General features: G+C 59.7%; 5 protein-coding genes across 5 annotated transcripts; 2 read left to right on the plus strand and 3 right to left on the minus strand.

The window, feature by feature from the left end:
* Positions 1 to 701: 701 nt before the first annotated feature.
* CDEST_03711 (Putative protein kinase-like domain superfamily) lies at positions 702 to 1502 on the plus strand (the record flags this gene model as incomplete). Its single annotated transcript, XM_062919870.1, has 2 exons — positions 702 to 1067; positions 1176 to 1502. The coding sequence occupies 2 exons, from the start codon at positions 702 to 704 to the stop codon at positions 1500 to 1502; spliced, it is 693 nt and encodes a 230-aa protein (XP_062775921.1).
* Positions 1503 to 1672: 170 nt separating this feature from the next.
* On the minus strand, positions 1673 to 3513 carry CDEST_03712 (Putative major facilitator superfamily, MFS transporter superfamily; the record flags this gene model as incomplete). Its single annotated transcript, XM_062919871.1, has 1 exon — positions 1673 to 3513. The coding sequence occupies exon 1, from the start codon at positions 3221 to 3223 to the stop codon at positions 1673 to 1675; it is 1551 nt and encodes a 516-aa protein (XP_062775922.1). The 5' UTR covers positions 3224 to 3513.
* A 597-nt stretch (positions 3514 to 4110) lies between these two features.
* Positions 4111 to 5531, plus strand: CDEST_03713 (Putative TauD/TfdA-like domain, taurine dioxygenase TauD-like superfamily; the record flags this gene model as incomplete). The annotated part of the gene is made up of 4 exons (XM_062919872.1): positions 4111 to 4377; positions 4447 to 4521; positions 4624 to 4691; positions 4776 to 5531. 4 exons carry the CDS (start codon positions 4111 to 4113, stop codon positions 5395 to 5397), a joined length of 1032 nt encoding a protein of 343 aa, XP_062775923.1. The 3' UTR covers positions 5398 to 5531.
* Positions 5532 to 5617: 86 nt separating this feature from the next.
* CDEST_03714 (Putative protein-arginine deiminase) lies at positions 5618 to 7635 on the minus strand (the record flags this gene model as incomplete). The annotated part of the gene is made up of 3 exons (XM_062919873.1): positions 5618 to 6168; positions 6227 to 6481; positions 6570 to 7635. 3 exons carry the CDS (start codon positions 7633 to 7635, stop codon positions 5618 to 5620), a joined length of 1872 nt encoding a protein of 623 aa, XP_062775924.1.
* Positions 7636 to 8425: 790 nt separating this feature from the next.
* On the minus strand, positions 8426 to 12042 carry CDEST_03715 (Putative ML-like domain, transient receptor potential channel Flc/Pkd2). The gene is made up of 3 exons (XM_062919874.1): positions 11382 to 12042; positions 8887 to 11298; positions 8426 to 8717 (listed from the first exon to the last, which is right to left on the minus strand). The coding sequence occupies exons 2-3, from the start codon at positions 11106 to 11108 to the stop codon at positions 8684 to 8686; spliced, it is 2256 nt and encodes a 751-aa protein (XP_062775925.1). The 5' UTR covers positions 11109 to 11298; positions 11382 to 12042; the 3' UTR covers positions 8426 to 8683.
* Positions 12043 to 13147: the final 1105 nt, after the last annotated feature.

Consider the following 13147-nt stretch of genomic DNA (forward strand, 5'->3'; position numbering starts at 1 on the left):
CTTTCAGCACCAGATAATGCATCCAGGCGTTGCAACAGGAGCTTTCAGTCAACATCGTTAGATTGACTAATGCATCGATGTGGTTGTGCTTAGTTGGGAGCGAAGAGTCGTCCTGATACTCGGCGTCTAGCAAGCCTTGATTTCGATACAGCAGACCCAACCTTGAAAGGGGAAGTTCCTTGTCACACTACAATTATCTGACAGACATAGAAAAAGAAGCTGGTTTTCAGTATCGTACTCTCATATTACGTACGGTTACCGCCTAGCATGTACCCTACTCCTGGCTCAAAGGTCGAGTAAGTAAAGGTCTTCATGGTTTCTCTCAACGGCCTCTTCTGACGTTGGATACCACAACATCCCTGGTTTTCTTGACGCCTTTCAGCCATGCTTCGAGGCCGTAAGAGTATACACTGTCCGACAAACATGTTGTTTTCCGAGTTTACCACGCGAAAAATAAGGAACATGTACATCATCAGTTCTCAAGGTCATACTTGTAACGACCTCCTCGTGGCTGTAACACCGCCACCGACATTCTGTATTTATGTTGACATGTCCCATGTTGTTTCTGGCCCTGGTGGTGTCCGCTTCTGAACTTGACTGTGATTGGCCTGTGAAATCGCGGTGAGCTTGATGGCTGTTTACTCCAGGGAGACCCAAGTTACCCAAACTTTGTCCATCATCACCCTGCTTCTGACAAGGGCATGATGACGATGATGATGCAGCGAATAAAACCAGGCAAGTCACTCAGCTTGTGTGTTCGACGAACTGGAAGAACCAGTCGTTCTTCGTTCAGTGTCAGCCCCCACCGGCTTCAATTGCCTGTGTTTGTTGCCGCAAGGACGATGTCTACTCGGATTCTTACCTTTCCAAACGACGGTTTCGAAAGACTCCCGGTCCACATTCAAATCGAAGAAGAAACAGTACCAGACTACGAACCCGAGAGGTTCTATCCTGTACAAATTGGTGAGGTGTTCTGCTCCCGGTATCAGGTCGTCGCGAGGCTGGGGTTTGGCACCACTTCGACTGTCTGGCTGTGCCGAGACGTCAGGTACATGTCCATCCGTCCCGTCCCGGGTCATATTAATATTCGATATTTTCTAAAGACGCTGATGAGCAGGGAAGATACTTTCCACACACTCAAGGTATGTATCACGGGACAAGACTCCTCCAACTAGGCGGCCGTCTCCCGACGCATCCAATCCATCAACGCCGAGCACCCCGGCAAGGCGCGTTTGCGGGTGGCGCTGGATACCTTTCAGATCATTCGCATGAGTGAAGTTGTCTCACCACATATAGGCAACTGGATCGGGTCAACACCGATTCCCGACCAGACCCTCGAGGGGCGTGAGAGGCAACTAAGAGGTAGAGACCAGCAGCTGCTACTCGCTCTGGTGCGGAAGATGCTGCGGTGGGATCCAGATGAGACGCCGTCCGCGGAGGACCTATTCGAGGACGAGTTCCTGATCCAGTACAGAGGAGGCGAAGACGGGTATCGTCCATGACGAGACATCACTTTAGTTATTGCTACGCTTTGACTGAACAAGTTGTGAAACAATTCTGACCAAGTCCATTCAAAACATTCCCGAAGCATGGCTTCATCACCATCTGGTGTTAAATCTTCTTGATCTGACAGGGCTAACAAACAAATCAATGTGGTATGCTCGAACTGATATTATGAAACGGTATTGACAGCCTCTCTCGCATCCCTCTTCTTGCTCTCGCCCCCGTCCTGGCTATCGACCACCTCGACTTTCTCGAGATGCGCCACGCTGTCCCCGGCCTCCCTCAGGGTCTTCCAGTTGAGTCCGAAGTCGAGGATGTCGGGGTACTTCCGCACGTACCACAGCATGCCGAGGATCGCGGCGATGCTGCCGACGCTGAAGGCGGCCGCCAGCGGGAACCCGACGGGGTACCGCGGCGCGTCGGCGGTCCGCCATGCGCGCAGCGGGATCGTCGCGTGGCCGACGTAGACGAGGGTGACAGCGACACCGACGATGACGGAGCGCGCCTCGGGCTCCTTGCGCAGGATGATGGCGAGCCAGGCGAGCAGGGCGTAGCCCCATGCTGCGGTGGCGAAGGTCAGGAAGTAGAAGGTCATGACGGCGGCGCGGCCGGCGGGCCAGGCGGCCAGGACCGAGGTGGCGACGAGCTGGAGCAAGGCGGCGCCGACGGCGACCTGCCAGCGCCAGTTCTTCCAGTCGCTGAGGGCGTTGAGCGAGATGTTGGCGACGATGGAGATGGCGTAGCCGCCGAGCGGGATCAGGTTGACCGTGTAGACCGAGTAGAGCGCCTCGCCCGTGGCGGCGTCCTTGAGGCCCTTGAGGTAGAGCAGGAAGTAGGCGTTGGCGCGCTGGGACCAGGCGAACTGCAGGTAGGCGGCGAGGAAGAGATACGTGACGGGGGAGACGAAGAGGCCGCGCACGCGCGACCACAGCGCCGCCCGGCCCTTGACGATCTCCTGCGTCGTGGTGCCGGAGCGGGCCATCCTCGAGGCGGCGAGGGCGCGTTCGGGCCCGGTGAGCCAGAGGGCGCGCGTCGTGACGGGGCTGTCGGGGATGGCGAGGAAGCCGTACAGGCCCCAGACGATGGTCATGACGCCAGAGACGACGAAAAGCCACTGCCAGCCCTCGAGGCCGTGGGCACCGTTGAGGTTCTTGTAGAGGGCGGCCTGCAGGATGCCGAGGAACATGCTGCCGGCCTGGCTGCTGACGCCGAAGATGGCGAGGCGCTTGCCCAGCTCGGCCGGGGTGTACCAGTTGAAGATGAGGTTGACGATGCCGGGCCACGAGGTGGCCTCGAAGACGCCGAGGAAGAAGCGCAACACGAAGACGGTGCGGGCGTTGCGGGCGGCGAAGGTGGCGAGGGTGATGGCGCCCCAGACGACCTCGCAGAAGGGCAGCCACAGCGAAGGGCGCACGCGGGTCTGGACGAGCTGGGAGGGCACGATGAAGAGGGCGTAGCCGATGGAGAAGTAGGTGGTGAACTCGACGAGCTCGTTGCCGTAGAGCGAGAGGGCCTCCTGCATGCCCGAGACGTAGGCGGCCGTCGTCGCCGACTGATCCATGTCCTTCATGAGGCCCGCGACGAAGGCCCACGAGAGCAGGAGGACGTCTAGCTTGAGCACGAGGACGTGCTCCGGGTCGCGGAAGTAGGGGTGGATCTTGGCGAGCCATGAGGGCCGGTGAGGGTCCGCCGGCGTGTCGTCGGTTTTGGTTGTCGCCATGGCTGAGGGGGGCGATGTGGTCGTGATATGGTCGTGATGTGTTTGGTGATGTGTTCACGGGGTTTCAAAGGTGATGATGTCTTCCCCTCTCAGAAACTGGGTGTCTCTGGGTCGTCGTATTTGAAGCTTACGGTTCAGCAACCATTTGCCATTGCCGTTTACTAAAGAGTCCAACAAAGCCACTCTCTAGTCGGACTAATCCCGACGATGTCGATCAGTGTGTCTATCGGGTGGTGCCGCCGTCTAAGACCGACTCTGGTGAGCAATTCGATATGGCAACATTGCCATGTTCGATGGTGGAATGAGGAGGAAGAGAAGAAGTCGGTTTTCATAGACACAGACACACACACATACACACACGCGCGCATAAACAACGCATACCACACCGAGCTGACAAGCTTTGGTCATTTTTTTCAGACGAACCAGTACCAGTGAGCCACGGCGCCAACAAAAACCTTCAGCAACCCCCTGAGTCGCGAACACGGGAGAGCGACATGGGGCATCCCAGCACCCGGGGCCCGTCGGGGGCGGGAAATGTCGCCATTTCGACATTTTATGCCGTGACGTGTCGTCCCCCTCACCGCCAATGAAACTACGAGACTGGGCTGGTGATTGTTGTCGTTCAGAGTAAGATTTGTCGGAATGGCGCCGACGGGGGGGGGAGATGCCGGTCGTGCGATGCCGGGGAAGCGGCTTTATCTCCGGTAGTATGTATTATGCTTAGGTGTAGGAATCTAGCTAGATACTTATATCGACAAGAAAGGACGTGACAGCTTTCAGCCAGGCGGCTTACAAGTATAGACGTACATATTGCGTGCTCTGGCTATTCACAAAAAAAACCAGGACAAATTCTTCGATCCTCCACCCACCGAGCCGAGTCATTCACAATGTCGTCCCAGCCACTCTACCCGGCCTACCTGCCCACGCGGCCCGACGGGTTCCAGCCGACGGTCGACGTCCCCTACTTCGAGGCCGAGGAGCCCGGGAGACGCGCCGACGCCACCAAGCCGTCCCTCCTCCGGGCCGGCGCCGTGGTGGAGAACATCACGCCCCGGGTGGGGTCCGAGGTCCGGGGCGTCCAGCTGACGCAGCTATCCAAAGCCGGCCTGGACGAGGTCGCCCTGCTGGCCGCCGAGAGGGGGGTTCTTGTGTTTGTGGGTCGATTCCGAGAGAGCAGTTCTCCCTTTTTGGTTCGGTGTTGACGACGAAAACCCGTGTCACAGAGAGATCAAGACTTTGCCGACGCCGGCTTCGACAAGCAGAGGGAGATTGTGCGGCATTATGGGCCTCTTCACCAGGTAGGTTGATCCCCTCCCGTCCAAGTGGGAGGGGGAAACACACCACGAGACTCACTGAATATCTCGCGATGCTGAACATCTGACCACCCTCTTTCTCCCCAGCATCCCACCATGGGATACCCCAAAGGCACCGGCCCCGAGTTCCATGTCGTCTACGCAGACGAAAAGGCGTAAGTCCACGGCATAATGACACAGAAGCAAACCATGTATAAACATAACTCACGCTCACTACCAAACCCCCCAACCCCGCACAGAGGCAATCTCCGAACCCTCCTCGGCCCCCGCGCGGCCTACGATCTATGGCACGTCGACCAGACCTTCACGCCCAACGTGCCCTCGACCACCTTCTTCTGGGTCCTCGAGCAGCCGGCCTCGGGCGGCGGCGACACCGCCTTCACCTCCCTGACCGCCGCCTACGCCGCCCTCTCGCCGGCCTTCCGCGCCACCCTCGCCGGCCTGCGCCTCTTCCACACCTCGGCCTCCGTCGGTGAGGTCGCCCGCGTCGGCGCCGAGCGCGCCCTCGCCGAAGCCGTCTCCACGACGCACCCGCTCGTCGCCCGCCACCCCGTCACGGGCGCGCCCGCGCTCTTCGTGAACCCGACCATTGCGCGCCGCGTCGAGGGTTTCCTTCCCGAGGAATCGGACGCGCTGCTGGGCTTCCTGCACAACCACATCCGGAGCCTCGACTTTGGCTGCCGCGTCAAGTGGGAGAGGGGCTCCGTCGTCGTGTGGGACCAGCGCAGCGTCGCGCACAGCGCCGTGCCGGATTTCCGGGACGGCGAGAGAAGACACATGGTGAGGATCATCCCGTACGGGAGCCGGCCCGAGCCCGCGTTCCCCGAGGAGTATGAGCGGGCGCTGGGTAGAGAGGTGTAGTAGGTAGTCTGATGTTACGTCTATTTCTCTTGGTTCTTGTCTCCGCAAATGTACTTAGATATCTCTTGCTTCAACCACTACATTATGATATTATATCTCTCTCAGCGCCTTCATAGCCTCATTCGAGAAGAAGAGGAGGGGGAGGTGACGCATCATCTACTAACACCACCAAGCAACCGTCTCACTCTTTCTCACTGTCTCCCTCGCACAGCACACCGCTTCACTCCCACCACTTCACATCCGTCTCCCTCAGCGTGTTCGACCCGCAGTGAATCTCCCCGCCGCCGACGTGATGCGAGAGAAAATCGTCCACGAAACTCACAACCATCCCCGCCGCGTTGTACGCCGCCCTGACGGCGCCCTCTAGCAGATCCACACCGTCCACCACGGGGCCCCACGGCTTGGGGCTGAGGTAGTGGCCCCCGATCACGATGCCGTTGATAGCGGCGGGGCTGAACGCCAGCAGGAGCCGCTCGTCCCGCATGACCGTGTCCGTGTGCGGCGGGAGGCCGTCCGGGGAGCGGGCGAAGAGGCCAGAGGGGAAGTTGGCGTCCTTGAACAGCACGGGCACGCGAACGATGTGCTCGCGCGCCAGCGGTATCTCGGCGAGGAGCGTCTCGAGGTTCGCTTCGATGTGCTTCTGCGCGTAGGCGTTGACGGCGTGGAACGTCTCGTTGGTGAGGACCTCGTCGACGGTCGTCTCAAGCTCGCCGGGGGTAAGGGTGAAGACGTCCCCGACGTTACCGTCAAAAGAGATGGCGCGGACGCCGCCTGTGGGGGTAGATGAATATGTTAATGTACGCTCATCACTACTCGACCTCCCCCTTACTTCCTCTTGGACTTGAGAAAGATTTCTTACCTTTTCCAGCCTCGGAAACGTTCCGGAACACCTCCAACGCGGAGACAGTATCGGCAATGGCGATGGTAAAGCCCAACCCCGTCTCGTTCGAGGGCAAGAACTGCACAAACTCGTCCACGTGGCCGATGAAGAGCCAGCCGGCCTCGAGCATCAGCGGCGTCTGCACTTGCTGGCCCTCGAGGAACGCCGTCATGGCCTCGGCCGGAGACTCGCCAAAGTGCTTGCCTGTGTGTGTCTCCCTGTCAGCCAAACTATCCCCCTTCTAATCATATCACACAAGGGGACGCTCTCTTTCTCTTCCCTCCATACTCACCCTGGATGATGCGCCCGGCAGGGTACTTGATCCCGCTCTTGGACGTATACGGCGGGATCGTCTCGACGTTGCCGAACGAGTTGATCTCCCGGTGCCCGAACCCACGCCTCCTCCCGTCCGCCGGCTGGAACCCGCCGATGCCCTTGCCCCGGAGCTGCTCAAACACCTGCCGACCGCCCGTCCGCGTCGACTGCGCCGATCGGAGCATGATCCGCACCGCCACAACGCCGCCGTCCGGGCCCGGCATACTCGCGTACGCCGGCTCGAAGAAGTCCTGCGCCCAGATGTCGCTGCTCTGGTTGAACAGGTACAGCGGCGCGGCGAGGCCGGCGTCCCGGCGCGCCCGGTCCAGCCCCTCGACGAACGCGAGCTGCACAGGGTCCGACTCGTTGGCCGCGACGGTGACGAGCTCGTCGACGCGTTGCAGGTGGTGGTGCGTAAGGACAGGCGCAACCTTCAGCTCCACGGCGTCCGAAAAGACGGTGTTGTTGGCGTACAGGTCGAAACGCACCCTGACGACGCCGTCCCAGGCGGAGGCGTCTGTCACGAACTCCCGCCCGTCGATGCCTAGAGCGATGCCTGCGCGCAGCTGCGTCGAGCTGAAGCGGAACTCCGGGTTGACGAACCGCCACGCGGCCGTCTCGCCGGCGCGGTCCTGGTAGTCGTTGACGAACAACCGGACCCTATCGGCCGCGGCGTCCGGCGTTGCGTAGACGTACGCGAACGCATCGTCGGCCACGTTGACGGGGAGAGTCGCCAGCGGGGCGACGAGGGACGGCTCGAGGAGCAGGTGGCCCGACGCGTCGTGGCACGCCGCCAGCTCGTGGTTGCTCAGCGGATTGCCGCGGAGGTCAGTGTTAGCACACCGGCCATGGGCGTCGCCGACGTTGGGGAGGAAGATGGCGCCGCGGGCCGGCATCCAGAGGCCCTTGTCAACGTCGTCGGCCTCGGTAAGAATGCCGTCGCGGTTGGTGTCTGCTCGGATGACGGGGCGGACAGGGCCGGCGCCGAGGACCGCTCCAAGATGGAGGCCGGCGAGGGCGAGGGCCGTGGTCTGGGATCGCATCTCTACTGGTTGGAGACAGGTTTTGATATCTTTTCGAGGAATAAGAAGACAAAGTCTAGTGAAAGAGGTGATGAAAGCTGGGCGTAGAGCTTGTTTGAGAGATGCTCACTGCTTGTCTGTCCTCGTGTAAGTCCATCCGAGGCGGCACCACGACAAGGTTATATACACGTCCCCGGGCCCGCGGACCGGAGAGCCCGAGAGGAAACAGGAAACAATAACAAGAAACAAGTATTCAAGCAGGTTACACCCAGGTCTCTGCCGCTTCCTTATCTCATCAACTCGGTCTCCCACGATCCCACCGTGAAACGGGTCCCGGATAGTACTTTACGACGAGACCAAATTCGGGCATCGACATGTGTAGCGGAGCGGAGCCAGTCCACGAACAACAACACCGAGTAAGCATCCTTGCTGGATCGGAACGAAAAGGCCAGCTTATCTCTCTCGTCGACGATGCGCGAGCCCGAAAGAACCACGCAAAAACAGAGCGCACTCGGCGACTGAAGCCATCTCCGGGGTCGGCTTCGGCGGCGCTAACCCTGATCGGGCGACTTTCGTGGCCAAGACTTTTGCGGATGGAGTCGATTTCCTATTTGCGGGGAGGGGGGAGAGAGGGGGGACCATGGCTCATCCCTGCGAGATTTTCGTTGCGGTCAGTACGTCTATTCCCGTAGCCTATGGGTGAACAAAGACGTGATCAGCATTCATGTACGTTGTCGCTCCTTATCTCGCTGATAATGGGGCGGCATTGTTGGCCGACTTCGACGAGACCGGAGGGAGGGGGGACGTGTGAGGAACATTCATTAGATCTGTCAATTATCTAACTGCACATGATATGGTGATGTATCCCGCTGGATGATGCAACGCTGGCAAGGAAGACATGAGGGAAAATAAAGAACAGGTGAGCAATGATGCCCCAAGGAACCCCCCGGTGCGCCTGACAAGATAGTCTAATGTGGATAAAATGCCTGAGTAGGTAGACCAGGAACTAAGTAATACAAAAAGGAAAATTTGGCCATCAGAACCCTCATTGATCACGGTGATGGGTGGTTTAGTGATCGTAACCGGCGCCGCGTTGCCATGGACTACGGTGGGTGTTAGCTGGGGGTCCCCAAGAGAGTGAAAGTGAGAGTGAAAGTGAGAGTAGGGGTGAGAGTGAGGGTGAGAGTGAGGGTGAGAGTGAGGGTGAGAGTGAGGGTGAGAGTGAGGGTGAGAGTGAAGGTAAGAGCGAGAGAGGCATGACGGGGAGCTCACCTGTTATTGTTCTGCTGCCGGAACTCGTGCATATTCTGGCCCATCTGGTTCGCAAACGGACTCGGCGGGTACTCGTCCCCGTGCGGGGACCGCGGCGTCACCGGCGTGCGCGGCCGCATCGAGGTGTCCACGGGGAACATAGGCACCGACGGACTCACAGCGGACCGGGCGCCGGGCGACGGGAGCACCGAGAGCTCGTGGTTATCACCGCCACCGCCGGCGACGGTAACGGTCGGCGGGCGGTACAGGGCAGTGCTGCTGTTGTTGTTGCTGTTGCCAAGGCTGTGCTGGCTCATGCCGCCCTCCATGGCCTTCTCGGCGAAGCGCAGTGAATCTCTCCGGCTGACGCCGCCGCCGGCCTCGTCCTCGTCGAGGTCCAGGAGGCCCTTGTTCTCGGTGCGGTCGCCCTTGCCCGTGACGGCCGGGTCGACCAGCTGCGACGGCTGCTGCGGCGGCTTGCCCTTGACGCGCCAGAAGACGAGGACGCTCGAGATGAGGACCATGAGCAGCAGCACGAGGGCGAAGACGGCGTTGACGACGAAGAGCACGACGCCGACGGCGCCGACGACGATGCCGGGGGCGCCAAAGACGTTTGTGAAGATGAGCAGGAAGACCGAGTTGACAAAGTTGACGGCGAAGATGGAGATGTTGAACGAGTTGGTCGGCTTGTCCATGAAGGGGCGGAGCACGCTGACGGCGATGAGGGCGGCGGCCTCGAGGATGATGAGGGCGATGGCCTGGCCGACGCCGACGCCCTGGCCGAAGGCGACGACGGCGGCCTTGGCGAAGACGTAGCCGATGAAGGGCACGATGAAGTAGTAGGCCGAGGCGCGGTACTGCACGTACAGGAACCCCCACTTGTTGATGATGGCCGGGTTCGAGAAGAGCACGTGGGCCGGGTTCTGGTGCGTCAGGATGGACTGCTTGGCGATGCGGATGACCTTGAACGAGGCCCAGATGAGAGTGAAGAGCGTGCCGAAGAAGAAGACGACGGCCAGCACGACGAGCGCCGGCGAGTCGGCCTGCACGAACTCCCAGAGGCACAGCACCGCCATCTGCGGGAACCCGATGAGGCACAGCCGGAACAGGATGCCCTTGAGCGTCGTCTTCCAGTCGCGCCGGAACTCGAGGAAGCGGTCGCGCCGGGTCCAGTTGTTCTTGGCCGCCATGGAGGTGCCGTAGCGGAAGGCGGCGACGCCGAGCACGGTGAAGAGCACGAAGGCGCAGTAGACGATGAGGCCCGTCAGGAACAGGTTGGTCGTCTCGATCTTGGCGCGGAAGGCGACGCGCTGGATGCCGTAGACGATGTAGGACCCGTTCTCGAGCTTGATGTTGGCGCGCCGGGCCAGGGCGCGCAGGCCGCGGCGGACGGGGCCCGGGACGGAACGCTTCGACACCTGGACCGAGACGCTCCGGACCGAGTCCAGCAGGCGGGCTGCCTCGCCGCCGGTGGCGCGCTGGTACCAGGTGCACAGGTCCTGCATCCAGCCGAGGCGCACGATGCCCATGGACCACTGGAAGTTCTGGGTCCAGGCCTGGACGATGGGCGGCATGTCGACGCCGCTGAGGCCGACGAGGGCCTGGGCCTGGAAGTAGCCGAACAGCGAGAGCGCGTTGGCGGCGAGGTGGGCGGCGGCGTCCGAGTGGCCCATGGCGGAGATGATGCCGGCGGATCCCAGGCCGAGGCCGGCGATGACGGCGGTGGCCCACTTGACGCCGACGAGGTCGACGGTCTTGCCGTTGGAGAAGTCGGCCTCGACACAGGCGACGGTCTCGTCCGTGTCGGTGAGGTTGACGAGGGCGCGGATGGTGGCGTCGAGGTCCGGGATGGTGTAGGCGATACCCGGCACGGCGTCGAGCTTGTCGCCAATGTCGAAGGAGAACTCCATGTCGATCTTGCCGGGCTTCATCGGGCAGAGGCCCTGCAGGTTGGCGGTGCACGGGTCGATGACCTGCCGCATGTACTCGAAGCCGTAGATGCGCAGCGCCACGTCGAAGACGGCCTTGCCCTCGACCGACACGACGGCGGCCACGTTGGCCGTGACGGAGCCATTGTTGGCCGAGACGACGACGTTGAAGAGGCTGGCCGAGAAGTCCGACTCCTTCTGGCAGTTGTTGAGTGAGAGCGACTGGAGGATCTTTTCGGCCGACGCGGCCGAGGGGAAGAAGGCGGCGAGAGAGAAGACGTAGACGAGGTAGGGAACGACTGCGGTGAGTTTCATTGTGAAGTAAGGATCGTGGGTAGTAGCTGTAGTACTAGTGGTGGTGGTGGTAGTAGTGGTAGTAGTGGGAGTTGTATCAAGTAGTAGTAGTGGTCGTCGTGATCGCCGTCGTCGTTGTCGTCTTCGTCGTCGATGTCGTCGATGTCGTCGTCTTTGTCGATGGTTCGGAATCGGGGTCAGAGACTATTCACTGTTTGTCGCGCAGCGTCCGTCAGCAAGGAAAAGTGAACCGAGTCAGTAGACTGACATGACACGCTCGCTCCGTCGACTCACGATGACTTGACACGGGGGGGGGTGGCGGCGGCGGTTCCGTCCCGAGTCGAACGGGTGTTTTTTTTTTACGGGAATTACTAGTTGTGGAAGAAAAGGGAGGGGTCCCAAAAGAGCGACGGACGACCCCCTAAACTGAACTGAACTGAACGAAAGAATTGAACGGGAAGGGAGGAAACGAATGGCTAGGTAAAGACGATGTTGACTGGCTATCGACTTGTGTCTCTGTCTCTCTCAAACACACACTCTCTCTTTCTCGCCCTCTCTCTCTTGCTCTCTTTCCAACGATGCGGCGTTGGGAAAAGACTCTTTCAAAGGGACCGAGTGGGAGCGGCGGCGGCGGCGGCGGCGGCGGCGCAATCAGAGCTTCAGAGCTTCAAAGCTTCGTTCGAAATGCGACATTAGAGTCCAGTCTAGTCCGGTCGCTCGTCGGGAAGGGGGAGGGGAGGGACACAAGGCGAAAAGAAAAGTCAATCGCGTTCAAGGAGAGTTATTCAAGAGACGTCTGTCTCTCTCTCTCATCGCCGGAAGATCGGGTCGGGACGTCCAGGCTTTTGGATCAAGGGGGGTGCCGGGAGGGGTGACGGACTGAGAGGGAGTGACTAAGGGAGGGAGTGAGTGAGAGAGGGAGGGGAGACGGGGGAAAGAGAGGTATGGATGGTATGAATGAATGAATGAATGTATGAATGAGTGGTCCAGATTTCAAGATGAGGATAGGGAATAGGGGATATGGGATATGGGGTCGCACAAATCGGCTCCATATGCATCTTTGCCAAGGTGCCAATTGCCGTTTGGTGCATGCAATTTCTCTATACGCGGCTACAGATGGACGGGGGGACACGACGTTGGGGGGGACTTCTTTCGGGAGGCGAGGCGAAGCAGCTCTTCGCGGTGGGGTTTCCAAGACCGGCCAACGAGAGACGAGAAGAGAAGAGAGGAAGACATGTTTCTGCTGCTTTGAATGAGACTTTTCATAGTTGTTGAAGGCTTGCTGCAAGCTTGTTGCAAGTGCAAGTGGACTTACTACACTGTCCAAGAGTTGCTTTATGTCTCTCTCTCTCTCTCTCTCTCTTCGCCCAAAGAAAACAAAAGAGAATGAGGACGAACCGCTTGTCCTGTCAAGCAAAGTGTCAACTCAACTCTCCAGTAAAACCAACACGGGCCGAGCCAGCCGTTCGCTCATCATCTAGGTAGGTAGGCTTTAGTAGGGAATATTCAAGGGGATGAACCTGTGAGTGAGCACGGCACACCACCCCCCCTTGCGTCCCTGTCCAGCTGAAATAATGGGTTGTGGACGGTGTTCGTACTCTGTCTGTACAGAGTACCGACGCTCTGTACTCCGTACCTTGCCTTAGCTCCCCTCACATAAGCTCGTCACTCCCGTCTTCACTTAAACTTTTACTCTCCCTCTCCTCTCACATAGCGGCTCACCTTGCACTGCCCCAAACATCATCACATCCAGTTCGTCAGGTCGTCCGCCCCCCCACCCCTGAAATCGCCGAGACATCCAAGACCCTTGAAACGAGACATGCCACTCAGTCTCAGTCTCTCTCTCTTTTTTCTCTCGCCCACTGCTGCTGCTGCTGCTGCCACACGCTGCCTGTACTCCTTGCTCGACAAGGGGAGGAGACCCAACATAAACTCCACCGCAATCCCCTCGGATCGACAAATCGGTTCTAGCTGCACAGACCGGGGAGGGGAGCAGCGAGAGGGCGAGAGGGGCGCGTCGATAGGCTGACTGCACAAAAGCCAGCGAGCGAGTCGTAACA

The sequence above is a fragment of the Colletotrichum destructivum genome, chromosome 2, assembly GCF_034447905.1.
Source record: "Colletotrichum destructivum chromosome 2, complete sequence".
Classification (NCBI taxonomy): Eukaryota; Fungi; Ascomycota; class Sordariomycetes; order Glomerellales; family Glomerellaceae; genus Colletotrichum; species Colletotrichum destructivum.

Bases quoted from the DNA above. Each gene is read 5' to 3' on its own strand.
- CDEST_03715 (XM_062919874.1), bottom strand. From the start codon at position 11,108: ATGAAACTCACCGCAGTCGTTCCCTACCTCGTCTACGTCTTCTCTCTC. The intron at 8,718-8,886 runs GTGAGCTCCCCG...CACCCACCGTAG, and splicing joins CGGCAGCAGAACAATAACAG to TCCATGGCAACGCGGCGCCG.